This window comes from Takifugu rubripes, chromosome 22 (assembly GCF_901000725.2).
Source record: "Takifugu rubripes chromosome 22, fTakRub1.2, whole genome shotgun sequence".
Classification (NCBI taxonomy): Eukaryota; Metazoa; Chordata; class Actinopteri; order Tetraodontiformes; family Tetraodontidae; genus Takifugu; species Takifugu rubripes.
Window position 1 is genome coordinate 5,563,104 of NC_042306.1, and position 24,849 is coordinate 5,587,952.

Below are 24,849 nucleotides of genomic sequence, written 5' to 3' on the forward strand. Positions count from 1 at the left end.
ATACTGGCAAAAATTATGTGTGGTAGAGAGAGCAAAAGACTTTATGTGAATATTTAACTTCTAACTAAACAACAATTTATTAGATTTATAATATACTATTATTTTACACTACAAAATATGGTATGGTATAATAACATATTTTAATAACATGACAGGGTGCATTATTGAGGCTAATTTTTTTAATTGCTAATGTACACTACGTGTGCAGTGTAGAGTACTACATGTCACACAGACAGTTAATGTCTTAATGAGCGTTAATGATTTCTGAGAATTGGGATCTCTTGCGGATCTGCTATAAAGATGTTCAGACCTTTGCTCCGACAATGTTATCACTTTTAGCGACAGGCACTTCACAGGTGAAAGGTGGCTTGACATCTTGAGGGTCTCCTGTGCCTTAGTTAGTTTGAAGACGCATGTGAGAAAACTGTTAATTAGATTTGCACCACAAACTTATGTGGAAACTGGTGTTAAAAACTGTCTAGTAAAGAGCAACGTATGTACAGCCAAAAGTAAATTCATTCTGCAGAGTACAGCATATTTATCTGCCATCAGATAAGACAACAGTGCAGAACTGACGCATTGTAATTAACAGGATCATTTTATCACATTTAATATTGTGCTAAGCCTGCTTCTTAATGTGTTCTGGTCACAACAACATGGATATGCATTTTTACTTTTATGTTTTTTATATTTTTAATGTACATTTCTAATCATATATTTAAGAGTTCTTGGAAATTGTTTTAGCCTCACTTACTGTAAATGAAGTGGGGCATCAAATGGTGGTCATAAAGTGAAGGAACTGCAGTTTATCAAGAACCAGCTGGACTTTAGGACACTGATAAGGATGTTCTCAGCTCTACAATTGGCAGTGCAATATTACTGCAATATTACAACCTTGATCAGGCCGGCGGCTCCAGTTGCAGTCATGTTTCATAAACACTGAATTTTCTCAACATTCTGAAGACATGAAGTGGGTATTTGTTGTGCTGTCAGGTAAGGGGCCTTTATGGTACAGTAGTACAGATTATATTGGTACCATATATAAAAATGCAGAATAACATTATTATGTTCTCTTACAGCACTGGTGGCAATTGTTTCCTCTTGTTCTGATGGGCAGTTCACATGTAATCATGAAGAATGCATTTCACCTTCACTCGTCTGTGATATCAAAACAGACTGTGAAAACAGCTCAGATGAGGAGTTCTGCGGTAGTCATATTTATACACTAGAAAGTGTTTTGACGTTTCAATTCTCAGCCATTTCTGGTTTGTAAAGTTTTTACCATACCAGAACTGTAAATTTTGCGTCTTTCCTTTAAAGGCTCGTGCACATTTGAGCATCACTCCTGTGGCTGGAATGACACCAGTGATATTTCCTACCTATGGACGAGGGAAATGGCTAATTTCACCTTGATACCTGGAGTTGACCATACCTCAGGAAGTCCATCAGGTAAATATCAGCCATCAGTTGCTGGTCATTTGTGTTGATGCTTTTCTTGTTACCTGAAATTTGTCACCTTAGAAAAGTGTTCTGATCTGATTTTAATAAAGGCCATACCCTTGAAAGCATATTTAATAATGCCCAGTTGTCTGCTTGATGCAGGATATGTTATGCATGTACATATGAAGCAAAATCTTTGGCTCACTGACAAAGCTAAAATGGAGTATTCTGTTGATCAACCAGCTGCTCTGGGCTGTCAAATCAGGTATTTCTAAAAAATGAGCATTTTCTTGACTATTGCAGCACAAGCTAACCTTTTTTTGGACTTTTTTATGTTTTTCAGCTTCTGGTATTGTATTTATGATCCCTCACCAATATTAAGATCATCTCTTGAACTGAAGATGGTCAGAGACAAAGATGAGAAAAGTTTGCTGAAAATTTCAGAACATAGCATAACTGAGTGGAAGAAGGCTAAAGCTTTTCTTGGTAATCAGCCAGGAGGATACAGGGTGAGTCAGTGAAATAGTTACTAAAATTTCCTTCAATCAGAATGACTTTTTTTTTGCTGCATTTTTATATTTGACCTTGCTGCTACTGTATGCCTCTCAAGGTTTGTTAGTATTCACAGTTCTCCACTAGGACAGGATTTATGACCTCACAAGACCCATTTTAATTTGCAGATACTTGGAACATAATTAGAAGTCTCATTTTCACCTAATTATGTACCCTCACAAACACACTTTCAAAAAAGAGTGGCATGTCAAATCATATAACATGTTTTTGTATAGGTTCATCCCCTTGTTTTAATGCCTCTAAGGCTGGGACACACCAATGAGACCTAAACCGACTCAAAAAGACGCAACAAATACTGTCATTTGTTGACAGTTGTTGCAAAGATAATTTTTCAAATTAGGAAAAGAAAATCCTCAGAACTCAATTGAACTCCTGCAGTCTGCAAATCAATGCAGCTGGATATATTGCAAAGACCACACAGTCACTGATGTACCATAAAATGTCTTTTCTGAGGGAATAAAGTTATTCACGAGGCATTTGGTGGCCTTTTTCCTGCAGCTGCAACTATCATACAGCCCTCCCTTCGCCACAAAACCAGTCATCGTGCTGGATGACATCCAGTTTGAGAATTGTGCAGATAAAGATGTTCCAGCAGGCTCTGACCAGCTCTCATGTGATTTCAAAAACGACACATGTTCCTGGTACCATGATTACACTGCAGGCCTTCTGTGGGAGAGAAGCAATGATAAATTGAATGAAAAAAGTGAGTTTTTATGTTTATCTCTTTTGCCATTGTCTGATCTGATTGAACATTATTATGTAAGATTTAATAAATATTTAATAGGAAATATATTTCTCCCTTCTCTACAGATTCCTATATGGTCATAACTGCCAAATATGGCTTAAATATCTCATCTGCAGCCAGACTCATCAGTTACCCACAGACTGCTGGTCAAAACATCTGCGTGAGCTTCTGGTATCACATATTTGGTAACAGCATTGGTATGCTCTCCTCTGTCTAAGGCACTGTTTTTGTTGACCTGATTTTATTTCTGGTCGAATGCCCAGTTCCTGTTTATGTCTTAAACAGGTTCATTGAAGTTTATCGCAAAGTATTCTGGTGAGGAAGAGATGATTACCTGGATAAGAAGTGGAACTCAAGGAAGCAAATGGAGATTTGCAGACCTAACTTTCAAAAGTTCAAAACCAATACAGGTAATTCTATTGTATGTCTTCTCACTTTTTCCCCTCTTCTTGATACAAAAGTTGCCTAGATTAATGGGACATTATTTCCTTTCATTGAAAGCATTACGTAGTAGATGCATAAGGTTTTTACCAGGTTTTAAATGTCCAATTGATGGTATCTTCACTGCTCCTTCCCACTAATGCTGCAATGTAAAACTCTTGTGCTGATTAAATATGGTCATTCAAAACTATGAAGTAGTAAGACAAACTAGTATTTTTCAAGATCTGTTTCAACTTTTGCAGTTTATTATAGAAGCCATGGTGGGCGGAAATCAAGGCAGGATAGCTATTACTGACATCATGGTGTACCCCAGTGAGTCTGGTTCTTGCCCTCCTGAGAGGGAATGCACCTTCCAGGGCTCCCTCTGTGGTCTGCTGCCCCAACCGGCTGCTAACTTCAGCTGGATGCGAATCAGAGGATCATCCCAACCAGCCAACTCCTCAGGGCCAGCCACAGATCATACTCTGGGGACAGAGCAGGGTTTGTAACTAAGATTTTGATTTATCCACCTTGAAGTTTTCAGGTCATGTTGGCAGGTCAGGAAAGTTGCACTTTAGTCTTTTTTTTTTACTTAGTATTTCACAGAATCACTGGCAATTGGTGTGTCACAATTGACTAAGTTTTAGAATTACATCTGACACAGGTGATTCAGTTTTCACTTCACTCAAACTAGAGTAGAATTTTAAACATAAAATTAGAATTAGCATTAGGTCATGAGGTTTATGATGAAGAGGGAGAGCGGATGCATATGGGAATTAGACATGATACTGTAGTCTTAAAAGCAAAGTAAACACATAATGCTTACTGTGTGTAGGTTTCTATTTGAGCGCCCACTTGTGGAATCATCCTGTTGGGGCTAGAGGTGCAATGATGACTGCGGTAATGGAGCCGACTGCATCTGATGGGGAGTGTTTGATGTTCTGGTACTACATGGAGGGAAGTGAAGTGGGAGAACTAAACATTTACCTTCAAACCTTTGAGAACTCCAGGGAATCTGTCCCACTTTGGACCCAAAAGGGAAATCAGGGGAAACACTGGAGGCATGGAAGAGTGACGTTACGTTCCAGTACCCCATATCAGGTACTGGTAGTTCATTCCTCACGGCACAATATTAGCCTTTAATTAGTCCAAGTTTCAAAGGCACCTCAAGTCACATATTTAAATTTCATTAAGATTTTATGACTTTGTGAGTCTTTTATTCTCTGTTGTTTTGACTGACAGGTGATTTTTGAGGCAATTGTTGGGACTGGAGAGAGGAGAGATATTGCCATCGATGACCTAACTGTTCTAGATGGCCACTGTCCCCCAACAGGTTCGAACTACAGTGTTAAAAAATATGCCTAGCCAATTATGTCTCTGAGTATGGCCGTGAACTGTTCAAGCATCTCTCTTGGTCAGGTGTCTGTGACTTTGAAATGGACTTCTGCGGGTGGGTAAACAGTTATCCTGTCAACCCCCAGTCTAGAGTGGACTGGGACTGGCTCTCAGGTGAAAGTGAAGGTCACCATGTTCCATTAAGGGACCACACCACAAACACTGCTCTGGGTATGTAACCACCAGTACAATTCTTTTCTTAATAAAGTTGTATTTCCATATTTTAATCTACCTCTTGCTCTTTCTATTTATTCTGATCATAAATAAAGCCCTTCTCTACACTTCCCTTGACTCTATTTCATAGACAGTTATATATTGCCAGCATTATTTTAGAAAAAAATAATATTTATGTATATTGAAAAAAGAGTATAATTCTGTATGGCCGCAAGTGTTGTCTGGCCAGAAAGAGCAGGACAAAGGGTACAGTAACAGTTATTATAACAACATGTGACTGCTCTTTAGTAAAGAATTATATATTTTTCCAATCTTTAGGTCATTTTGCATTCTTCAATCCCATCTCCCATCCCAAGTCTGACAAAGAACAAGTTGCTCGACTGGAGAGTGAAACAATGGATGCAGTAGAGAGAGCTTGCCTGGAGGTGTGGCACTACGCAGCTGGATGGCTCACTGATAGTGAGTATAGCTTTGTTCACTGGTGTTAACATTACATGACTGTAACACTTATTTAGCCACATTTAACATTCAAAGAATATGGGTCACGTGTTAAGCACATATTTCAGTCCTAATGTTGAGTTTCTGTGCTTTCAGATCACTCAAAAATCCAACTATTAGTGTTTGTGAATGATTCTGTCAGCCTGTATCCTGTGTTGAACACATTTGGGTTCATGAACAGCTCGTGGATCCAGGAAAGAGTGGATTACAGTGCAGAACATCCTCATCGGGTACTATTTCACAATTACAATAAACTTATAAATATAATAATTACATTCCTTCTATTATTTTTTTTTACTAATTATTGTCCTTCCTCAAAGCTTATTTTACAAGCCAACTGTAGCTGTAGTGATATGAGCATCGCTCTGGATGACATCTACATTATGAGGAATGAGTCTTGCAATGAAATCACCCCAACCACCACTCCCAACCCTCCCACCACGACCAGCTCCCCGCCGTCTGCTATGGACTGCACTTTTGAACACGGTGAAGCTCATTTTAAAATGCAAAATGGCATTTTGATAACCTTTTTGTGGTATCAATCAAAAACTGTGTTTAGTAATATAGAATTGACAAGGACAAGACAGATTTTAACTTCTTTCGCCTGTGTTTTCAATCTTTTTTAAATGTCCCTCTGCTGGAACATTTTTGGCAATTCAGAGCATATTTTGTCAACCAGGTCTGTGCAGTTGGGTCCAGGAGGTCAGTGGTGATGTGAACTGGACACGCAGTAAAGGACTTCCAGTGGACCTGCCTTGGGATGGACCTCAGTACGACCATACTGTCGGAAATAATGAGGGTATTAATGTACCTGCATTTCTAAACGGGGAATGAATTGAGAGTAAAAAACTGGCTGTCAAAAAAACAGTGAAAAGAAGAAATATCATATAGAACAGACATTATCTGATTTCACCACATACTAATAAGGCAGCCTATCTATTTTCTTACCTAAGGACTCTTCCTGGTTTTAAATGGATCTGGAATAAACAATGTGGAGCGAGCGGTCATCTCCGTTCCTCTTCTCAAGGTTACATCATCACATATCTGCATTGGATTCTGGTATCACATGCTCGGGCCTTCAGTGTCTACCCTGGATCTACTGTTGGAAATAGTATGGGAGCTCATTAGTACGGCTTCATTATTGTCCTTTTGGCCTATAATTAGTTGCTGTTATTCTAGAAATCATCTGAAGATGTAGTCTGGACTCGTCGGGGAACACAGAAACCAGAGTGGGTTCATGCAGAAATAACTGTCAACAGACAGGACACATCACGGGTAAAGTTAACCTTTGTTTGTGTTTGTCCAATAACAATGTCTTATATTAATGCCTTAAACAAGTGTCCATCTAGTTGCCAATGATTGACTATGGGAAGTAAGATTAAAAAATATTGAAAATACACCTGGAGGACAAATAATATGACTTCTAAAATTGTAATCTTGTCCAATATGCAGATACCTACTGCTTTCTTTCTACTTCTCATGTTTATGTACCAAATGCTGTATGCATTCAAGACAACACTTTCATGCTTTCAGTATTTCAGTATTTCAGTAACTCAGAAATGTAAATATTCATCCACAGCTGATAATCACTGCTCATCGAAACACCATCAGTGAAGGATTTATTGCCATTGATGACATCACAGTGAGGGAGGGTCCCTGTGTGGATAAGAGTATGTAATCAAAGGCCATCAAACTGTGATGATGAGAAAGCCTCAAAACAATTCCCAGATGATAATGACTTTGCCTTGCGTTTTTTTTTTACACCCTTTCAAGACATGTGCGGGTTTGATTACGACCTGTGTGGCTTTCACAACAGTGTTACCCACAAGGGTCAGTGGATCCGCAAAAGAGCTACAGAGGAAGAGGTGGATCATACCCGTGGAACAGATAATGGTGAGTACAAAAAGAACTGTCATCATTGCTTGACAATCTTGAAAAAAATCATAGCTGGCTATGACAAACGTTGGACATAAACATGCCTAATATGAGATTAGGGTTCAGTAAAGGTCATTGGCCCATCCATCACATTTTTTGAACTGATGAGCATTGTATCTGTACCCGGTTAGGCATGTAGGCTAATTTAGCATGGCTGTCCAGCTTTGTTTAAATTTGTTTTAGGTTATTTTCAATATGTTTGTTTACTTGTGTGACAGAGGTAGGAGAGTGCACACTGTCTCTTTGTTATAGGTTTCTATGTGACTGTGAAAAATTCTACGGAGAAAACCATAGCGCAACTGCTCTCACCTCCTTTAACCCCAACGACTGAGATGTGTGTCCGTTTCTGGTAAGTGCCTTCAATCACAGGTTTACATGATTTTACCATTGTTAATGAAACATTGTCCTTGTTCATGTTCAGGTACTGGTTACCTGCAGGATCAACTGACAGCCTCACCATGCATGTGCTGAGGAGTGGGCAACTGTCGATTGTTCTTTGGAAACAATCTGGAGTAGTGTCTTCAAGCTGGGAGGTTGCAGAAGTCACCGTGTCATCTCCTGTTGAATTTAAGGTAACAAAACTGTCAGACTGGCATCTTTGACTGTAAATCAAAAAGCAAGTAGGGTTTTTCTTGCTATACCTGTTAATCTTATGTCCTTAACCAGGTGGTGTTGCAGACCATCCACAGTCCAGACAGCAACGCTACAATGAAAGTTGATGATGTTTCTTTGAGGGACGGAGCCTGCCATCCTCCAGGGAGCTGTGACTTTGAGTCTGGACAGTGCAACTGGATCAACGTCCACAGGGAAGATGGACACGACTGGGTGCTGGCCAATGGAGGCTTCCGTGGTCCAGAAGCAGACCACACCACTCAAACGCCAGAGGGTAGATATGCTTTCATATCTGCACTAAAACATTAACATGCAAAAGAAAAATCCCACCAATAATAATAAATAATAAATATTTGTCTTACTTCTTACTTTCTTACTTCTGCATGAGCAAATTATTTTAGATCATCTACTTATTTTTCATACATGGCTTTTTTATTTATATTTGTAATCCACCATTATAGTCACCTCTGAATTGTCTAATTGGCGGGAGGTGTCAAAAAACACTTGGATAGGTAAACTAAATAAAGTTATGCTTAAAGCAAACTGTCCATCAGGTTATGACTAATTGGAACTGCCGTGGGTGCTGTTTCACTGACCTTGTTACTTAATAACTTCTCCTTTGCGTATCCCTGACTTATGTCCTTTTCCTGAGTAAAACAACCAACCACACACTATTTCCTCATGTCCGAAGAACTGTGAAACTGAAGCTGTGACAGATTCAGAATCATTAAAGGAACAATAATCTAGATGTTGCTGATGTGGTGTTCATGCTCTCCCTGATGTGTGACAGGAAACATGTCAAAATATCCAAAGTGTATTTGCTTTTTTTTATTGTTTTTTTTTTCTTCAAACCAGGTTGGTTCTTGTTGAGCTCCTCACAGCATCTCAACCGCAGCAGTGTTGCTCATGTGTTGTCAGAATGGATCCACCTGAGAGAAACTGTCTGTTTCAGCCTGTGGTACCATATGAACAGCAGGTCAGAAAAAAGGAAAAAATAAAACTGCACATCAAGGGTCTCCAGGGGGAGGGATGCTTTTGTTTATCCTGTTTAGTTTCCTCACTAGCTTCCTGAGGAAGTGTGAAGTGTCATTTAGTCTCGAATCACCTGCTTCTCTGTGCAAGAGTGATTTGTGTCAGAGTTGAAGCGTTAGACAGATCAACTGTTTGACAGAGGATTCAGGTCAAACTTGAACACCCTTGTAGCGCTTCTATCTTAAAAACATGAAGCTGCGTCTGGTTTCGCAATATTTAGCTGTGCTCCAAAAGCTCCTGGGAAGTCAACATTTGTAGGAAACTGAGTTGGTAATAATTTAATTTTGTTTGGATTCATGTACTGAAACCAATCAACATGGCGGGCATCACGTCATAGAAGAAAGATTCTGGGAGGAATTCTAGCCCGGGGGCTGTCTATGAGGCCTTTACCAAACAATATGCTCATTAAGGTTGATTGCAGACTTTTAATTGACTCCACCTGTGTGTTCCTGAGGGAATGTGGGTCCTGCTCAAGCACCTTTGTGATCCAGACTAGAAAGTGGTGGTTAGCAGAAAAAAGATGGACTGATGGACATTTGTGGGTTTTTCAACAGCGACTCGGGCATGTTGAGGGTGTACCTTCGTTCTGGACCATCTGAGAGCCAGCTCATGTTTCACAGTAACAGCAGCGAAAGCAACTGGATCAGGTTCTCTCAGTCTGTAACCACCACCAGACCTTTTCAAGTATGCTGAATGTTGCTCAGAGATAGAGATGCTGTAAGGAATAATACCTTCTCAGTCATTTTCTCTGTTTCTCAATGCTCCAGGTACTCATTGAGGCAGAAACCAACAACAAAGGCTTCATCGCTGTCGATGACATCACTGTCACGCTCGGCATCTGTCCAGGTGCGGCAGTAATTTTTGCTTTCTGTCTGCAAAACCGAGTTTTACGCTCTGCTCTTTTTCTCCCCCTCTTGTAGCCAATGAAACAAGTTCAGAATTTGTGGGTTGCTCATTTGAAAACGGGACATGCGGCTGGGAGGACAGCAGTGTGGGCCAGTCTCAGTGGGTGAGAGGGAGAAACACTTGTGAGAGCTTTGGACCCGCTAAGGACCATACAGTGGGTACTGAGCTGGGTGAGGATGCGCACCAAATCAACGATCAAATCAATATTTTCCAGTTGAAATCGAATCATTTAATACTGAGTGTAAACATATTTGATATTATACTGACAAGACAATAGTACAAGAAAACAGGAAGTGAGATTTATTGCATTTCCTTTTTTCAATATAAATGCTACTACCATCTTTGTTCAGATGTGGTGTTTTTGAAATTTTGATGGTCTAATCACAATTATTGAGTTACTCTGTAATGCCTAAAAGTCCTTCTGTGTTTAATCATTAGCTGCACACACACACACATACACACACACACACACACACACCAGGAAATAAGAATTATCAAGTGCTGTTTGTAGTCTGTGTCTGTTTGGACCCTGTTGGACTGTCTTTATTTGATCATTTTTAGGTTGGTACATGGCACTGAAACCTAAGACAGGAGAAAATGTGAGCCCTGCAGCTCTGCAGAGCCCAACCATGACACAGGCCAGCACCACCTGCACTCTGCACTTCTACTACAGCATATATGTAGAAGGTATTTCTGCCTATGTGCACACTGGATAAACATGATTTTGGTCCATTTGAGTGTGATTAAATGTGGTGCAGATGAAGCCCAACTGGATGTGGTGATGAGAGAGGGTTCCCAGGTGACCACGCTGTGGCGGCAAACTGTCGGCCACGAAGATGTTTGGCGTCCTGGCATCATCATAGTGGGCCGAATGCCTCAGGATTTTTCTATCACATTTGAAGGCTCCAGGACCTTCAACAAGCGCGGCCACGTTGCTATTGACGACATCAGTTTCACCAACTGCACTCTGCCTGGTAGTTCAGTTCAGCCTGGACTTTCATTATCGGCATTTCTTTAGAGGATACATTTCTACAATCTTTGGATGCCTTCACAGAGCCTCAGCCTGCATGTCCTGACAACATGTTCAAGTGCATCAACAGCGTGTGCGTGGAGTCCAACCAATTGTGCGACTACAGCGATGACTGTGGGGACCGCTCAGATGAGATCAACTGCGGTGAGATTTCCAAAGAGTCGCAGCAGCAACGTGATAGAAATTTGAAATTAGGCATTTTACAACTGAGAGCAGGAAAAAAAAAAACAATAGAATCACAATTTTCAGTTGAGCGAAATGGAAAATTTTCAGCTTTTAGGGTTTTTGCTTTCTTTTTCTTCACTAATAATAAAATAGAGCCAAATGGATTTGAGGAGCGCTGCAACTTTGAACAGGGCCTGTGTTCTTGGGAAAATGATGTAGACACGCCTCACGCTAAGTGGATACGACAGAGAGGAGCAGATGCCTGGCCTACATTTGGACCTGAGAGGGATCACACCCAGAACTCTGCAGCAGGTAGAAACCTCTGAGCTTCCATTAAGATAAGTATGACTATCACCACCATTAGACTGTCAATGGAATATTTATTGATTGCGCAATTACTTTTTCTTAAAAATAGGTCACTATGTCATTCCGGAGCCACACACAACTGAGGCTGGCCGTACATCAGAGATGCTTTCAACTACTTTACTGCCCAGCTTTAATTGCACTGTAGGTAACTAGAGTCACATATAAGTTTATCAAAAATTTAGTGTGGAAAGGTTAGCCTAGGTTTATTAAAGCACATTATTAAGTCCTCTAAATTTATGCAAATAATGCAGTGGTAATCAGGCAATAGCACGATTCACAGAGATCATTATTTGGAATTGAGATAAATATTAGCCAGTGCCAACACAGCACGCTAGCATGAAAATAGGTTAGGAATATAGGTTTCTCAAGACGGCATCTTTAATTTCAATTATAAATCATTTAAATTCAACTACAACAATCGTAAAGGTGACTCTTTCCTCTCATTCACACTTTCAGATGAAGGAAACATTAATTTGAAATAAATATTACACTAACAGGATGATGACTTTTTAATTATCATCCAATTTTCAACCATTCCTCTACCATCACACCAGGTGAGATTCTACGTATTCAGCTTGGGAGATGCTGCAGCCTCACTGACGGTCTGGTCCAGGACACTAGGCACTGGTGCTAACGACAGTCTCTTATCGCTCACTGAGATCTCACAGAGTTACAACTGGCAGAGAGCTGAGGCCACATTCTCATCCTCAGACAACAGTAAGGTGAGAGAGGAGCAATACTTAAGTGATAGAGGAGCAATACTTAAGCAATACTTAAGTAAATACTCCATCTCGCCTGCCACAGATCAGGTCAATTTTGTCATTGCCTGAGAAGATTTTCATTCAAATTTATACAGAGCCTGCTTGCAAACAATGGTGCTGAGAGTCAGGAAAAGTGGTACAATGTTGGGGATGTTTTTTCCAATTAGATTGTCTTCAGATATGAAAGAGGTCATGGACACAGGGGGCTTGTTGCTTTGGATGACATCTCTTTCTCAAGGGAGTGCGTATTCAAAACCTCGCCCACATCCAGCCCAAGCACAACCTCAAATGCACCCTCTACCACAACGGGCCCCACCCATCCATGTCAGGTACATCACAAATGTCTGAAGGAGAAAAGCAAATCAAATAATGGACATGATCATCGGTTGTTTCACCCTTGCTTTGTGTTGCAGGAGAATGAGTTTTTCTGTTGGCAGTCAGCAGGAAAAGTGTGTGTCCTGACAACGAAACGGTGCAATTATCTTCCTGACTGTCCACAAGGGGAAGACGAGGAGGGCTGTGGTGAGCTGATGTGATACATCATTGTGTCAGCAGTGTATATGATCCAACAATAATTGTAGGATGGCAACTTAATAGAGATAAAGTTGATGGTTCAGAAAAAGAACAGGAAACTGTTTGCTGGGAAGCATCAGCAACTTTGGATGGATGGATGGATGGATGGATGGATGGATGGATGGATGGATGGATGGATGGATGGATGGGCCTGCATTGTGTGCACAGACATGGGGACAAATGTACAGACATTATTTGGGGGGGGGGGGGGGTCACGTCCGAATGGGGTCATGTCTCTATTTCTTTTCTTGTGTCTTGTAGTTTCATGGGGATCCTGACACTACATTAATTTCCTGGTTAGCAGATGTTTGTGTAGCTATGCAGGGAGCGTATGTGAGAGTAATTCCTCTCATGAATGGTTCTCTTTCAGGTTCCTGCACGTTTGAGAGGGACGACTGTGGCTGGAATGACACCAGTGTTGGACAAATGAAGTGGCAGAGACAGAAAGCCAGTAATGACACCATCCCACCCAGTGATCACACAACAAATGCAGGTGATTGAAATGACTGACTGGACATCTTTTTAAAGCAGCTGTATCAGCTCCTCGGCATCACATTCAGCCGTTCACGTATTGATTTGACACTCCCTGTCATTCTCAGGCTACTACATGAGTATGAATTTCAGCCAGGGGTCCGCACAGAGTGAGGCCCGACTTCAGAGTCCCCCACTGCCCCCATCGTCCCCCTACTGCCAGATTCTGTGAGTGTTGCCAGGGCTCGGGTGGGTTTTCTTGACGTGCCTGTCGCTTAGTGAAGAGCTACGCTGAATGAGTATTGTCAGAAAGGACAAGATGCTGTTCCGTCTTAATGCGTAGCTAGTATTTTCATACGTAACAAAAGTCGGAGCGGTTAAAGTTATCTTGCTCCACCCAGTGGTAACAGCTGGTACACCGTCCGGTCTAGGTTCATCAGACCGGATAAACAAACCTTCACGGACATCAACGAACCAATTTCACTTTGTTTATATTAATGCCCACTGTGTTTCCCTTGTTAGCACCCTGTCCCAGGCTTTTGCATCTCGGTGCAGACTCAAATTTTTAAAATATGAATTGCTCAATAGCCTCCGCTCATGCATCCAACACTCTCCCCTTCTTCCTTCCTTCTTTCCTAAACGCAGGTTTCACTTCCACATCAGTACAAGGAGTGCTGGGTCACTCAGAGTGCTTATGCAGCAAGCTGAGGGGAGTGAAGCAATCCTCTGGTCACGCAGTGACAGTACTCTGTCCAACTGGACCCCAGAGAATCTACCTATAGGCCTGCATCAGCAGCCTTACAGGGTATGTGTCTGAGCCCATGCTGAACAGTTTAGACTCACAACTCTTCCAGTCAATTTAAAATAGTGGGGGGGGTTCTCCTGTGTGTGAATGCTGTGGGTAATAATTTGCTTTCTTAGATATGGTTCAGTGGCATTAGCAAAGCTGAAGTCACTTCTGGCACCCGCATCATAGCTGTGGATGACATTTCTTTCCTAAACTGTGAAAAATCCTCCAAAGTACCAGGTAAAAAGTTGATCATGTGTTTAAAAAGCTGCATGACTCGAAGGGTAGGTTCAACAGATTTCACACTCCTGTTTGCATCCTCAGTTTTACAGACATATGACTGTTCCTTTGAGGATGGTCTGTGTGGTTGGACACAGGGGGCCGAAGATGGGTTGGACTGGACCAGCAGGTCTGGCCCGACTGAAACCCCTAACACTGGACCCGCAGGAGATCACACCACTGGAAAAGGTGCTTTTAACAGGAGTGACAGTGCTTTTGTAAAAACTGTTGGTCAGCACAGACTGTTCCCAAACTTTGAACCACAAGTTTTTCTCACCAGAAAAATTCCTGCCCAGGAAAAAGTCTCAGCATTGGAGTCACTCATTTCTGATTCACTCATGTGTCATTTAACGGTCACAAAAAGAGAAACTGAACACTTTTTTTAACAGTCACTGGCAATTCATTTATGTTTTTGAAAGGGTTTTAAAGTATTTGAAATTTGGTATTTTAAGGTATTTTAAAGTGTCTTGAGTCAGCTGAGGCTTTTTTTTTTTTTTTAAAAATCTGTAATTTTTATCGTTTATCACTCTTCTTGCGTTTGACTGTAGTGAGGTGACAATGTTAGGTTGTGCAGACTTCTGTGCAGACTACCTCCATCCACCAAAAACACCTCAAACAAACAGAACAACTCACTACTATGCTTATTCTGCAGGTAAATATCTGTACATCAACAGTTCTTCAGCCAGGGTGACAGGAGACGTGGCCCATCTGAAGACTCCGCTTTTGCCGTCTGGTGGCCGCGATGGGTACTGCTTCACATTTTGGCACCACATGTTCGGGGCCACCGTTGGCTCCCTCAGGGTGCTCCTGCAAACAACTGATCCCAGGAACAAAACAATGGTACAACTCAAATCCAATCCCCAATCCTCAACCAATGCCTGTAGAGTCTAGACACCTTTACAATCTGCAGCTTCGGCTTTGATTGAGAAATATTTAATTGTTCCTGCTCACACAGTTGTGAAATGCTGATTGCAAAATAACATAAATCAAGTGAATGTTGACTGTGAGCCGCGCAGTTTCGGCGCACACCGCAATGTTGCATAAATCTCCTCACATCCTCATTGTGCAAACTGAATCAGCCTCCTGTCTTTCCTGTAGGTGTGGCAAAAGTCAGGAAACCAGGGGGACGAGTGGCAGCTGGTGCAGATCCACATGACCGTGCAGAGTGTCCACCAAGTCATTTTAGAGGCCACAGTTGGAGGAAAGGCGGGAGACATCGCTGTTGATGACATCTCTCTTACCAACGGGCCTTGTTCTGCCTCTGGTAATAGGCCTTAATAACAAATCTGGCTGCAGTAAATTGTGTCCTCACAATAAATGTCCTGTTAGGAAACATTTAGTGTAGAACAGAACATTAGATTTGAAGAGACTAGAGGCAGAAAAGAGGCAGAAACAGCTGGAAACTTGATTTTATTTTTTTTTTAAACACAAAAGATATTTTCAGTCACAATTTGGCATAAGATGGCTTGACTTAGAGGTCAAAAACAGAATAAGTCACATACATCAAGAACCGGTCCTCATAATGGACCCACAAGCACAAATGTTTGTGTCATGTTTTGTAAAATCTCATGCTTGCAGACCTGTGTGACTTTGAGGAGGACAGTTGCGGCTGGAAGCAGCAGACTGACGATGACTTTGACTGGGTACGACAGTCAGGCCCCTCCCACAACCCAAACACTGGGCCAAACAGCGACCACACCACCAACGCCCCGGCGGGCCATTACTACTACCTGTCATCTTCCAATGCAGACCGCGCCGGTCAGACGGCACGAATGTCCTCGCCGCTGTATCCTGCAGGTGTATTATTGATTATAGATTGATGAATATGTCTTGTGGGGAGGTTCATTGTTCATGGTCGTTATTTAATTTAAGCTGAATTTAAATGCATTATTTCCTATCCTGATCAATTCTTTTTATTTATTAGCTATTAGTTCAATGTGTGGATGCATTGTCCACACATATAAGTGAACACATATATGTTGAACTAAGGAAAAACTAAGGAAATGTTGGAATAAGGAAATGTTGAGAACCAATGTTTGCTGGAATAACCCTAATTTTTAGTCACAGCGTTCCTGCATTTCAGCAGCCCTTCACGTTGCTGTTTACTGGTACAAGACTTCAAGAATCTCACCTTTGTTTGATGGCTTGTGTACATCCATTCTAGATGCTAGAGATTCTTTTATTGGGGTACAGGTCTGAAGATTAGGTTGGCTAAGACAAGCTCTGGTGATCCTTCATTTACACCTTGTGTGACATGGAGCATTGTGGCTTGATTCAGCCATCCTACTGTACATTATACATGTATAAATTTAAATATATCTGAAAGCTAAATTAACCATGGTTTCATTTTCAAACACCTCCAGGCAAAGGATCTTGCGTCCAGCTGTGGTACTTCATGTATGGAAGAGGAGTGGGGACGCTGAACATTTACCAGCAGGCTGCAGACGAGACACCGGCCCTGCTATTCTCTCAAATGGGTGATCAGGGTCGACTCTGGAGGTTCGCTCAGGCCAGTCCTCTGTACCGTGATCGGCCTTACAGGGTGAGCCCCAAACACTGGTGCTCCTGAACGCAAATGCACACACATGTGCACTGACACAAGCTGAATCTGTCTCCATTCCTGTGAAATTAAGATGGATTTAAATTGACTAGTATCTTATAATCTTACAATATTGCTGTAGAATTAAAAACTGTTTTCTCATCATAATGGATACAGTTCCAGTCTAGAACTGAGGAAAGAATCTATAATGATTCGTCTATACCTCAAAACAAACAGTGAATGTACAGAAATGTCTTTATTTAAGCCAGCAAATTATTTTGCCCGCATATTTAAAACTTGCTTACATACTTTTCTATCATTCCTGTCTCAGATCATGGTGGAAGGTGTGAAGGCCGGCCCCAGCCAGGTGGGAGACATGGCATTTGATGATGTTACACTCACAGATGCTCAGTGTCCTTCACCTGGTCACTGCGACTTCGAGATCAACATGTGTAGCTGGAGCAACGTGGGAGGAGTCGACGAAGAGGACTGGCTGCGTGGGAGGGGAGACCAGCCGAATCTCAACACGGGACCCAGCATTGATCACACAACAAACTCATCACAGGGTAACTAAAAGATGTCATCTTCCAAGTATTCTATAAATAAATGCAGTGACCCTTTTAACCACTAAGTGGCAGTAGAGACTGGCTTTAAACATCAAATCACCAAAGGATGAACAACTTTTTAAAGGTATTTCACAAACTGAGCATCTATGGCACTTTTTGTTTCAATATTTCTAAATATTCCATTTTTCAGCTTATTTCACATGTACCTTTTGTTTTAATTGTCAACATATATATTTTAGTGAGGCTGTTCTCCGCGGCAGATTTACTGGATGTCTGATGAAAACAGGTTAACCGTTTGTTGTTATGTTGTATTCCCGTGGTACTAGTAATGATATTAAGGGTTGGGGGAAATTAGGGTTGGGTTTTTTTTTTTATGGATTGTAGACTTTAACTTCTCAGGATTCCACACATAAAAAGCTAGTAAATTTCCTGGGAGAAAAAAGCAAAACAGGTCTGTAACATCAATCCCACAGATCAGCAATCAAGAAATTTTGAAAAGAAAATTTGTGTGTGCAACTGTGTCTAGGATATTACCTGTACGTGGACAGCTCAGTGGGTGAGTGGGGGGACAGGACCTTCCTCATTAGTGATGTGTTCCACCCGTCCACTAGAGGGCATTGCCTGACATTCTGGTATCACATGTCTGGAAATCATGTCGGGACTCTGCGAGTTTTCTTAAATGACAGGTAATAAGTGTTTCTGTGGCCTAAGGTCCTGACCATACTTTAAATATTTCATTGTGGTGTTAATTTATTTCTGTGTCACAGAAAAATGCATGCCACTGGTAATGAAGAGGGGACCTTGAAGTGGATGGAGTCAGGAAACAAAGGAGACAAGTGGCAGGAGGCCAGTGTGCACATAAAACATGATGAAGCTTTCTGGGTAAGAAAGAGCTAAAAATAATCTGTCCTGATGATTTAATGACACCATTACAAGATGAGTTAAATGTAGTGAGGAAATATTTTATTGTAATATGTTTATATGATTTGGAATTTTTCTGATATCTGAACTTCAACTCTCTTTTTTGTCATAGTTTGTGTTTGTGTATCAGAGAGGGATGACCCCATGGGGTGCCATTGCTCTGGACGACATTGGTGTCCTACCCGGTGACTGTTACTCACAGCCCCCTGTTGGTCCTCCTGATGAAAATGGTACTTTACAGTCTGAGAACGAATCCAATAGTGTTACAAGGTTGTGAACTGCCACTTCATGTGAAGAAAAGCCAAATGTATTAATCAATTTCTTTGAAGTTGTTGGACTTTCCTGTCTGTGGCGCTGACCCCTTATAAATGTACTTTGACAAGCACTAATCCCTCAAATATTTCCTTGAAAATAAAGCACAGTTGATGAACATTGTTTAAAAGGGAGCAAATTATACATCCATCAGAATATATTCTGATGGAGATATTTTGTTGGAAGCTAATTTAAATAAATCCGGCAAAAGAATATTTTCAGAAATTTCCATGACCTCCAAAGTGCCCATTTGTGATAATGAAAGTACACAGTGATTCTATCATTGAGAGTTTTCAAAGGAGAACTAACTACAACAGCACAAAAAGCAACATCTCATCACTGTGTCCGCAGCTGAGGTGAATGTAGGTCTGGCTGTTGGCCTGACTGTGCTGGCTGGACTCATTCTCTGCATTGTCCTCTTCATGCTGAACAGGAAACGAAAGGCGATGTAGAAAAACGTTCCAATACACATATAATTTTATAAGAATGCAGAAAGCACCAACCTATTTTGTCTCATTTGTCCTAGGAGTCAGCCAAACATTTTACAACACGAAGAACCAACCGCACACAGCTCTGTGTTTGACCTCTGTGACGGTAAAATAGACGTAAGTAATAGGTGCATGATAATATCTGTCTGCAGTCAGAAAGATCACGCTGTTAAAAAACAAAAATCTGCTTCTTTCAAGGTGACGGAACACGGAACAGAATTTGACTTTTCATTCTATAATCAACTCTATGACCCATCGTCAAATAGGCCCAGAACGGAGGCTTCAGCAGATACTTGATTCAAAATAACATCTACAATAAAACAAACACATCATTTTTAATGTGTGAAAGGTGCTTGTGCTCTGGAAAGATTTGGATTTTGATGTAACTGTTAGAAATTTATGTTAATTTTCCTTATGTGAGGTATGAGTAGCAGTGCTTTGCTAAGTTTTATAACCCTTTTCTAGCTACATAGAACTGAAATCAGATGGGGTCAGAGGGTCCGGAAAATCATATCATTGCTTCCCCAGTATCCATATTATTGTGAAGTTATACTTTTTCACTATTAATGCTGGTAAGGGGTTAATGAGGATGCTACCAGAAGGAGATGCCGCTGCATTGCCTTTACTAAATTGTATCTACATTGCAGAATCACATTCCCACATTAATATATTTGGTTGATTCAATAAGTTCAATAATTGGTGGCAGTGGATGCTCCTCAGGGCGTAGCAACAGTCTTGGCTTTTGCAACAGCCAAGTTTTAATGGGGAGACAATGCTGCAATAAAAAAAGAAAGAAAGAATGTGACAACTTTAAAGACCTCATCTTCTGTTCAGCCACCTCGCATCAAGCTTTGTTGCCAATAAAACCTGTAACTGGTGTAATCTGTGTTTCAGAACCCCCCTCCATGTGGATAACTAAACTGCCCACTTATAAATGTCATCCTGTGTTATATTATGTAATGTGAAAGTAAGATTTTGCTTAATTCTATCATAGCACAATCCTTCATACACATTTACATATGCACAGCTCACACTTTCTTTTAACTATGCTGTTTCTGCAATTTCTGCTTTTGCCTGTTTGAATGTATGTGAGATTTGTCTTAACCTAATGTGATGCAAGCTGAGAAACGGAGTAAAGGCAACATATACGTATATAATTAATGTTTATAGTTTTTATTGTATTTATATGACAGATGAAGAAAAACACAATGTAATCATACACATTAAAAATAAACATTTGGGCAGATAGATAGATAGATAGATAGATAAATAGATAGATAGATAGATAGATAGATAGATAGATAGATAGATAGATAGATAGATAGATAGATAGATTTTAATTTTTTTTAAACTATTTTTCTGGCCTATATTGGGGGAAAGTAAGCGCATGTCACAAAAATAAGTGATTGTGTTCAGTTAAACCCTTTTAAAAACATAGCCCGTCCACACGATCAAAATATGAACACTACATAAGACTCAAATGCTTAAAAATATTACAATTATATATGTAAGTGAACAATTTGTTGTTTGTCGAATTAAAAAATCCAACTCCTCTAGAAACGACGCTGAAGCTACGTCGTAACGTCGTGACGATGCAGCCAATCCCGTCACGCATCATAAACGCAAACGCACAATTTCGCTGCGGTGAGAGCAGAGCGTGAGAGGGGGTCGCTGCGCTTAAAGAACAATGGGTGTACACATTGAGACCTTAAGACCTGGTGATGGTATGGGTATTATTTTTTTACGGTGACTGTTTTAATTCTATCACATAACATTTTGTTGAATGCGTCTTTTATTCGGTGCTTCTCTCATTTTAGGCATGAACTTTCCGGCTAGAGGGGCGCTTGTTACGGTCCATTACGTTGGTAAGAGGCTTCTGTGGGCTTGAGAATCATTCATTGATCTTTTAATCGGCATTTGAATTCTGTGTTTATAATATCAGTATCAAAATATATGCGCATCTACCTAATAATCGTAAATTAGTTGGGTTTTTGTCGACACAAGTGAGGGGTTTCCTTTCCTCGCGTGACTGTCGAGGCTCCGGCAGCGAGGCTTTACATTCGGGATATGCTCAAAGCTCAGAGATCGAAAATGGCGGCTAAGTGCTATCTTACTTCATGCTGTCTCATTGGCTCTGAAGAGAAGGCCTGTAATTATCAGATTGTTCTAACGGTATCCGTCTGCGGCCTGCAAGAGAGGGTCGCAACGGCCTCATTATGCTTGTGCGTAGCCTGTCGGCATCGTGAACGCGTGCGGTACGCAGATGGTCCGGAGTTTGTAACTGAGACTTCACCGGACTGACCCGCTACAAAAGCGTCCAAATACTGTTATTATTGGAAATGGTAACAGTTTTTTTTTAAAAGGCATAGCATTATGGATATGAAAGGGGAGAACTACAATAGCTGACATCAATTAAGGGGGAAAAAGTATTGTCAATTAAACTTTCATAAGATGTAAATTTTCATCCATGGTTACTGTATCACATCAGTCAGTAATGGTTGGGGATCACATATCTTACATCCATCATTTCATTGGCTTCAAACCTCCCATGTTTGAGGAGACAAATGATGCAACTATTAAAAATATTTACAAAACTGAAAGGATGACACTTCAACCAGCTAGAGTAACAATAGAATGCACGATTTTGACAGGCCACTATACACAATGTGTTAACCAATATCCTTCAACTGTAAATGTCTGACTGTAAAGTCAGACATGCCAAAGATTATATTAAATATGGTAAATCATTTATTGGCTAAATATGCCTTCGCTTACATTTGGCTGTTTGGGATCTGCAATTGAATTTTTGAGATAGTTTTTTCCCACCTTATAGTTTGAGGTTGAGTGACCAGGTGCTGTGTGTACTGTGCGTTGGTCAAAGCCCAGACGTAGGCACACGCACCGGCTGCTAAATTTTGCGTTGGAGGAGGAGATTATGTAATCAGAGCTACAACTTTTTCATTAAACAGGCACTCTGACAAACGGAGAGAAGTTCGACTCCTCCAGGGACCGGGAAAGGCCCTTTCAATTTAAGATTGGACATGGCAAAGTCATCCGCGGCTGGGATGAGGGCGTAGCTCAGGTTTGGAAAGCTGCAGCCATCATATATCCACTTTATATTTCCAGATTAATTGACTCAGCTAGTGTCTGGCTTGTTGTGTTATTTTTGTCCAAATTATTAACCTGAGTTAATTTGCTTTATTGTGCTTACTGAAGTTTTACCAATATCTGTGTCATTTATCCAGTAAAATATTTTGGTTTGGAATCTTTCTATGTTCACAGATGAGCATTGGCCAAATTGCGAGGTTGACCTGCTCACCAGACTACGCATATGGCCATGAGGGTTATCCACCAATCATCCCAGCAAATGCAACTCTCATTTTTGAAGTGGAGTTAATCAATTGTTGAGTTTACCTTCAAATTCCACCAACATGTGACACATACTCTTTTTTAAAAGGGGCTCTTAATACCATTTATACACATCAACTGTTATTTGTATTATTGAGACAAATAGTGCAAATTGTATGTCACTAATGCCAACACTACTGATGATGCCAAGATGATTTATTTGTTAAGCATCCTATGTTAAGTACTTTTCTTAAAAAAAAAAAAAAAACATTGACTTGACATTAAGCTAATGGCACAAATTTACAATGAATGAATTATTCTTCATTGGCTAAAGAAAAACCAGAAATTTGAGAAAAATGTACTTTTCTTTAAGTGCCATAGAACAATCTAAAATTTTTCCACATTGTAAAATGACTGGGTGCCATAAAATCTACAGAACAATCTAGAAAGTAGACATAAATGTTCACAAAAAACACCTATTTAATGTGTGTCTTCTGGTATGTTGCTTTAAATGAATTAAATTGTAAACTTGGACACAACATAATGTCTTGTCATTTGTAGTGGGAACAGACACCCTCTCTCACCCCCTACACAAGACTGTGAGGGCCTTAAGCAGCTCCTTCAGCAGCAGACTGTTACACCCACGGTGTAAAAAGGAACAGTACCACAGGTCATTCATCCCAACTGCTGTCAAATTGCACAACGTACACAACTCTTAATGTAGCACCAATAACCCATGGTTGGCATATTTTTCTGCACTACTTAATCATACTACCTCCAGAATCTGTTATTTGCACATTCATTTTTCTTATAGTATAATATTCCCTTCTGTATATAATTTCCCCCTCTGTATATAATGTCTAATGTACATCGTAATGTACATAACATAATAGTTTTTCTTTTAGTGTTGTATACCACTGGCTACTTCTGTAACACGTGAATTTCCCCTTTATAAAGAGCCCTTTATTGATGTGGGATCAATAAAGTTTTATCTTATCTTAATTCATTATCAATTAGTACTCCAAAAATTTGATTTCTGTTCTGTGAAACTGAAGTATCCTGGAGCACTAAGAAGCCAGCAGACATCTCTGTAGCCTTATTAACCTACCCACTATCACTCTTTTGCAGACAGGCATGAAACTAAAATATGATGGAGCTCAAAGGATTCAGTTCATCTTCATTCATGTAGCATTTGTTCCATCAAAATTGTTTCTAGGTGCTTTACAGGAACCCAGGGCCTGACCACCAACAAGCAACAGTGGCACCTTAGCTGCTTCTCTCCCAGAAGGTTATATAAAACAGAAGAAGAGAGTTACAGATCTCTGACCTTTGGTCCAGCTTAGTGGACTCCCTATTACGAGGTTTTAGATCACTAAGTGATAATATAAGCAACCTTTGATTTGTCATTCGTGAAGGCAGCTGACCTAAAATGGAGGTTACACTGGGGGAGGAATGGTCAGCAGTCCCATGATTCACCGTAGAAACATTTTGTGATGGAAAGGTGGAGATGACTGAGGGTCAATGAAGATGCCGCTGCACCTGTGTGGGAGGAGGCACCTTGTGAGGCTTTTAGACACTCTGGATGGCCAGTGAGATATGCCACCAGACCAGCTTACATGGAGCATACACCTGTAGCTTTCTCCATGTTGGCTTCCACCTCCCTCCTCACTGCTGTTAGTCCTTTCTGACCCTGTGCCTGCAGAGTCCATGCTTGGTCAGACTGTACAGTCAGGACCCGATTAAGAGAACTCCATAGCAGAATGAGGACAGACAGTGACTTAAAATTAAATCAATCTAATTCAAGGTTAATACCAGGTTATCAAAACAGCAACAAAAATCCAATCAGTTTGGCAAAATTGAGCCAATAATCAATCATCCATCCATCCATCCATTCTCTACCGCTTATCCTGGTCGGGTCGCGGGGGCAGCAGCCTAAGGAGAGAAGCCCAGACTTCCCTCTCCCCAGCTACCTCCTCTAGCTCATCCGGAGGGATCCCCAGGCGTTCCCAGGCCAGCCGAGAGACATAGTCTCTCCAACGTGTCCTGGGTCTCCCCGGGGGTCTCCTACCGGAGGGACATGCCCTGAACACCTCACCAGGGAGGCGTCCAGGGGGCATCCTGACTAGATGCCCAAGCCACCCCATCTGGCTCCTCTCAACGCGGAGGAGCAGCGACTCTACTCCGAGCTCCTTCCGGATGGCAGAGCTTCTCACCCTATCTCTAAGGGAGAGCCCAGCCACCCTACGGAGGAAGCTCATTTCAGCCGCTTGTACCCGTGATCTTGTTCTTTCGGTCATTACCCAAAGGTCATGACCATAGGTGAGGGTAGGAACGAAGATCGACCGGTAAATCGAGAGCTTCGCCTTTCGGCTCAGCTCTCTCTTCACCACAACGGACCGGTGCAGAGTCCGCATTACTGTGGACGCCGCACCGATCCGCCTGTCGATCTCCCGCTCCATTCTTCCCTCACTCGTGAACAAGACCCCGAGGTACTTAAACTCCTCCACTTGGGG

The 24,849-nt window shown here is 41.1% G+C and overlaps 2 protein-coding genes across 2 annotated transcripts; both read left to right on the plus strand.

The window, feature by feature from the left end:
• Positions 1 to 931: 931 nt before the first annotated feature.
• LOC101074745 (MAM and LDL-receptor class A domain-containing protein 1) lies at positions 932 to 20,145 on the plus strand. Its single transcript, XM_029831517.1, has 51 exons — positions 932 to 993; positions 1,080 to 1,208; positions 1,321 to 1,449; positions 1,603 to 1,705; positions 1,784 to 1,949; positions 2,512 to 2,716; positions 2,824 to 2,955; positions 3,044 to 3,168; positions 3,442 to 3,679; positions 4,014 to 4,279; positions 4,421 to 4,511; positions 4,598 to 4,744; positions 5,066 to 5,206; positions 5,342 to 5,475; positions 5,566 to 5,731; positions 5,925 to 6,044; positions 6,199 to 6,356; positions 6,425 to 6,520; positions 6,825 to 6,915; positions 7,019 to 7,138; positions 7,433 to 7,529; positions 7,602 to 7,752; positions 7,847 to 8,066; positions 8,648 to 8,768; positions 9,379 to 9,508; positions 9,592 to 9,670; positions 9,745 to 9,900; positions 10,292 to 10,417; positions 10,489 to 10,704; positions 10,785 to 10,904; positions 11,079 to 11,237; positions 11,341 to 11,432; positions 11,846 to 12,013; positions 12,220 to 12,381; positions 12,466 to 12,574; positions 12,996 to 13,118; positions 13,225 to 13,324; positions 13,742 to 13,901; positions 14,018 to 14,123; positions 14,208 to 14,351; positions 14,815 to 15,002; positions 15,261 to 15,426; positions 15,741 to 15,959; positions 16,526 to 16,704; positions 17,033 to 17,267; positions 17,794 to 17,953; positions 18,035 to 18,149; positions 18,301 to 18,418; positions 18,852 to 18,948; positions 19,027 to 19,105; positions 19,187 to 20,145. The coding sequence occupies exons 1-51, from the start codon at positions 966 to 968 to the stop codon at positions 19,283 to 19,285; spliced, it is 7,179 nt and encodes a 2,392-aa protein (XP_029687377.1). The 5' UTR covers positions 932 to 965; the 3' UTR covers positions 19,286 to 20,145.
• A 421-nt stretch (positions 20,146 to 20,566) lies between these two features.
• On the plus strand, positions 20,567 to 22,875 carry LOC101069407 (peptidyl-prolyl cis-trans isomerase FKBP1A-like). Its single transcript, XM_003975441.3, has 4 exons — positions 20,567 to 20,712; positions 20,806 to 20,853; positions 21,958 to 22,070; positions 22,271 to 22,875. The coding sequence occupies exons 1-4, from the start codon at positions 20,676 to 20,678 to the stop codon at positions 22,394 to 22,396; spliced, it is 324 nt and encodes a 107-aa protein (XP_003975490.1). The 5' UTR covers positions 20,567 to 20,675; the 3' UTR covers positions 22,397 to 22,875.
• The last annotated feature ends 1,974 nt before the right edge of the window (positions 22,876 to 24,849 follow it).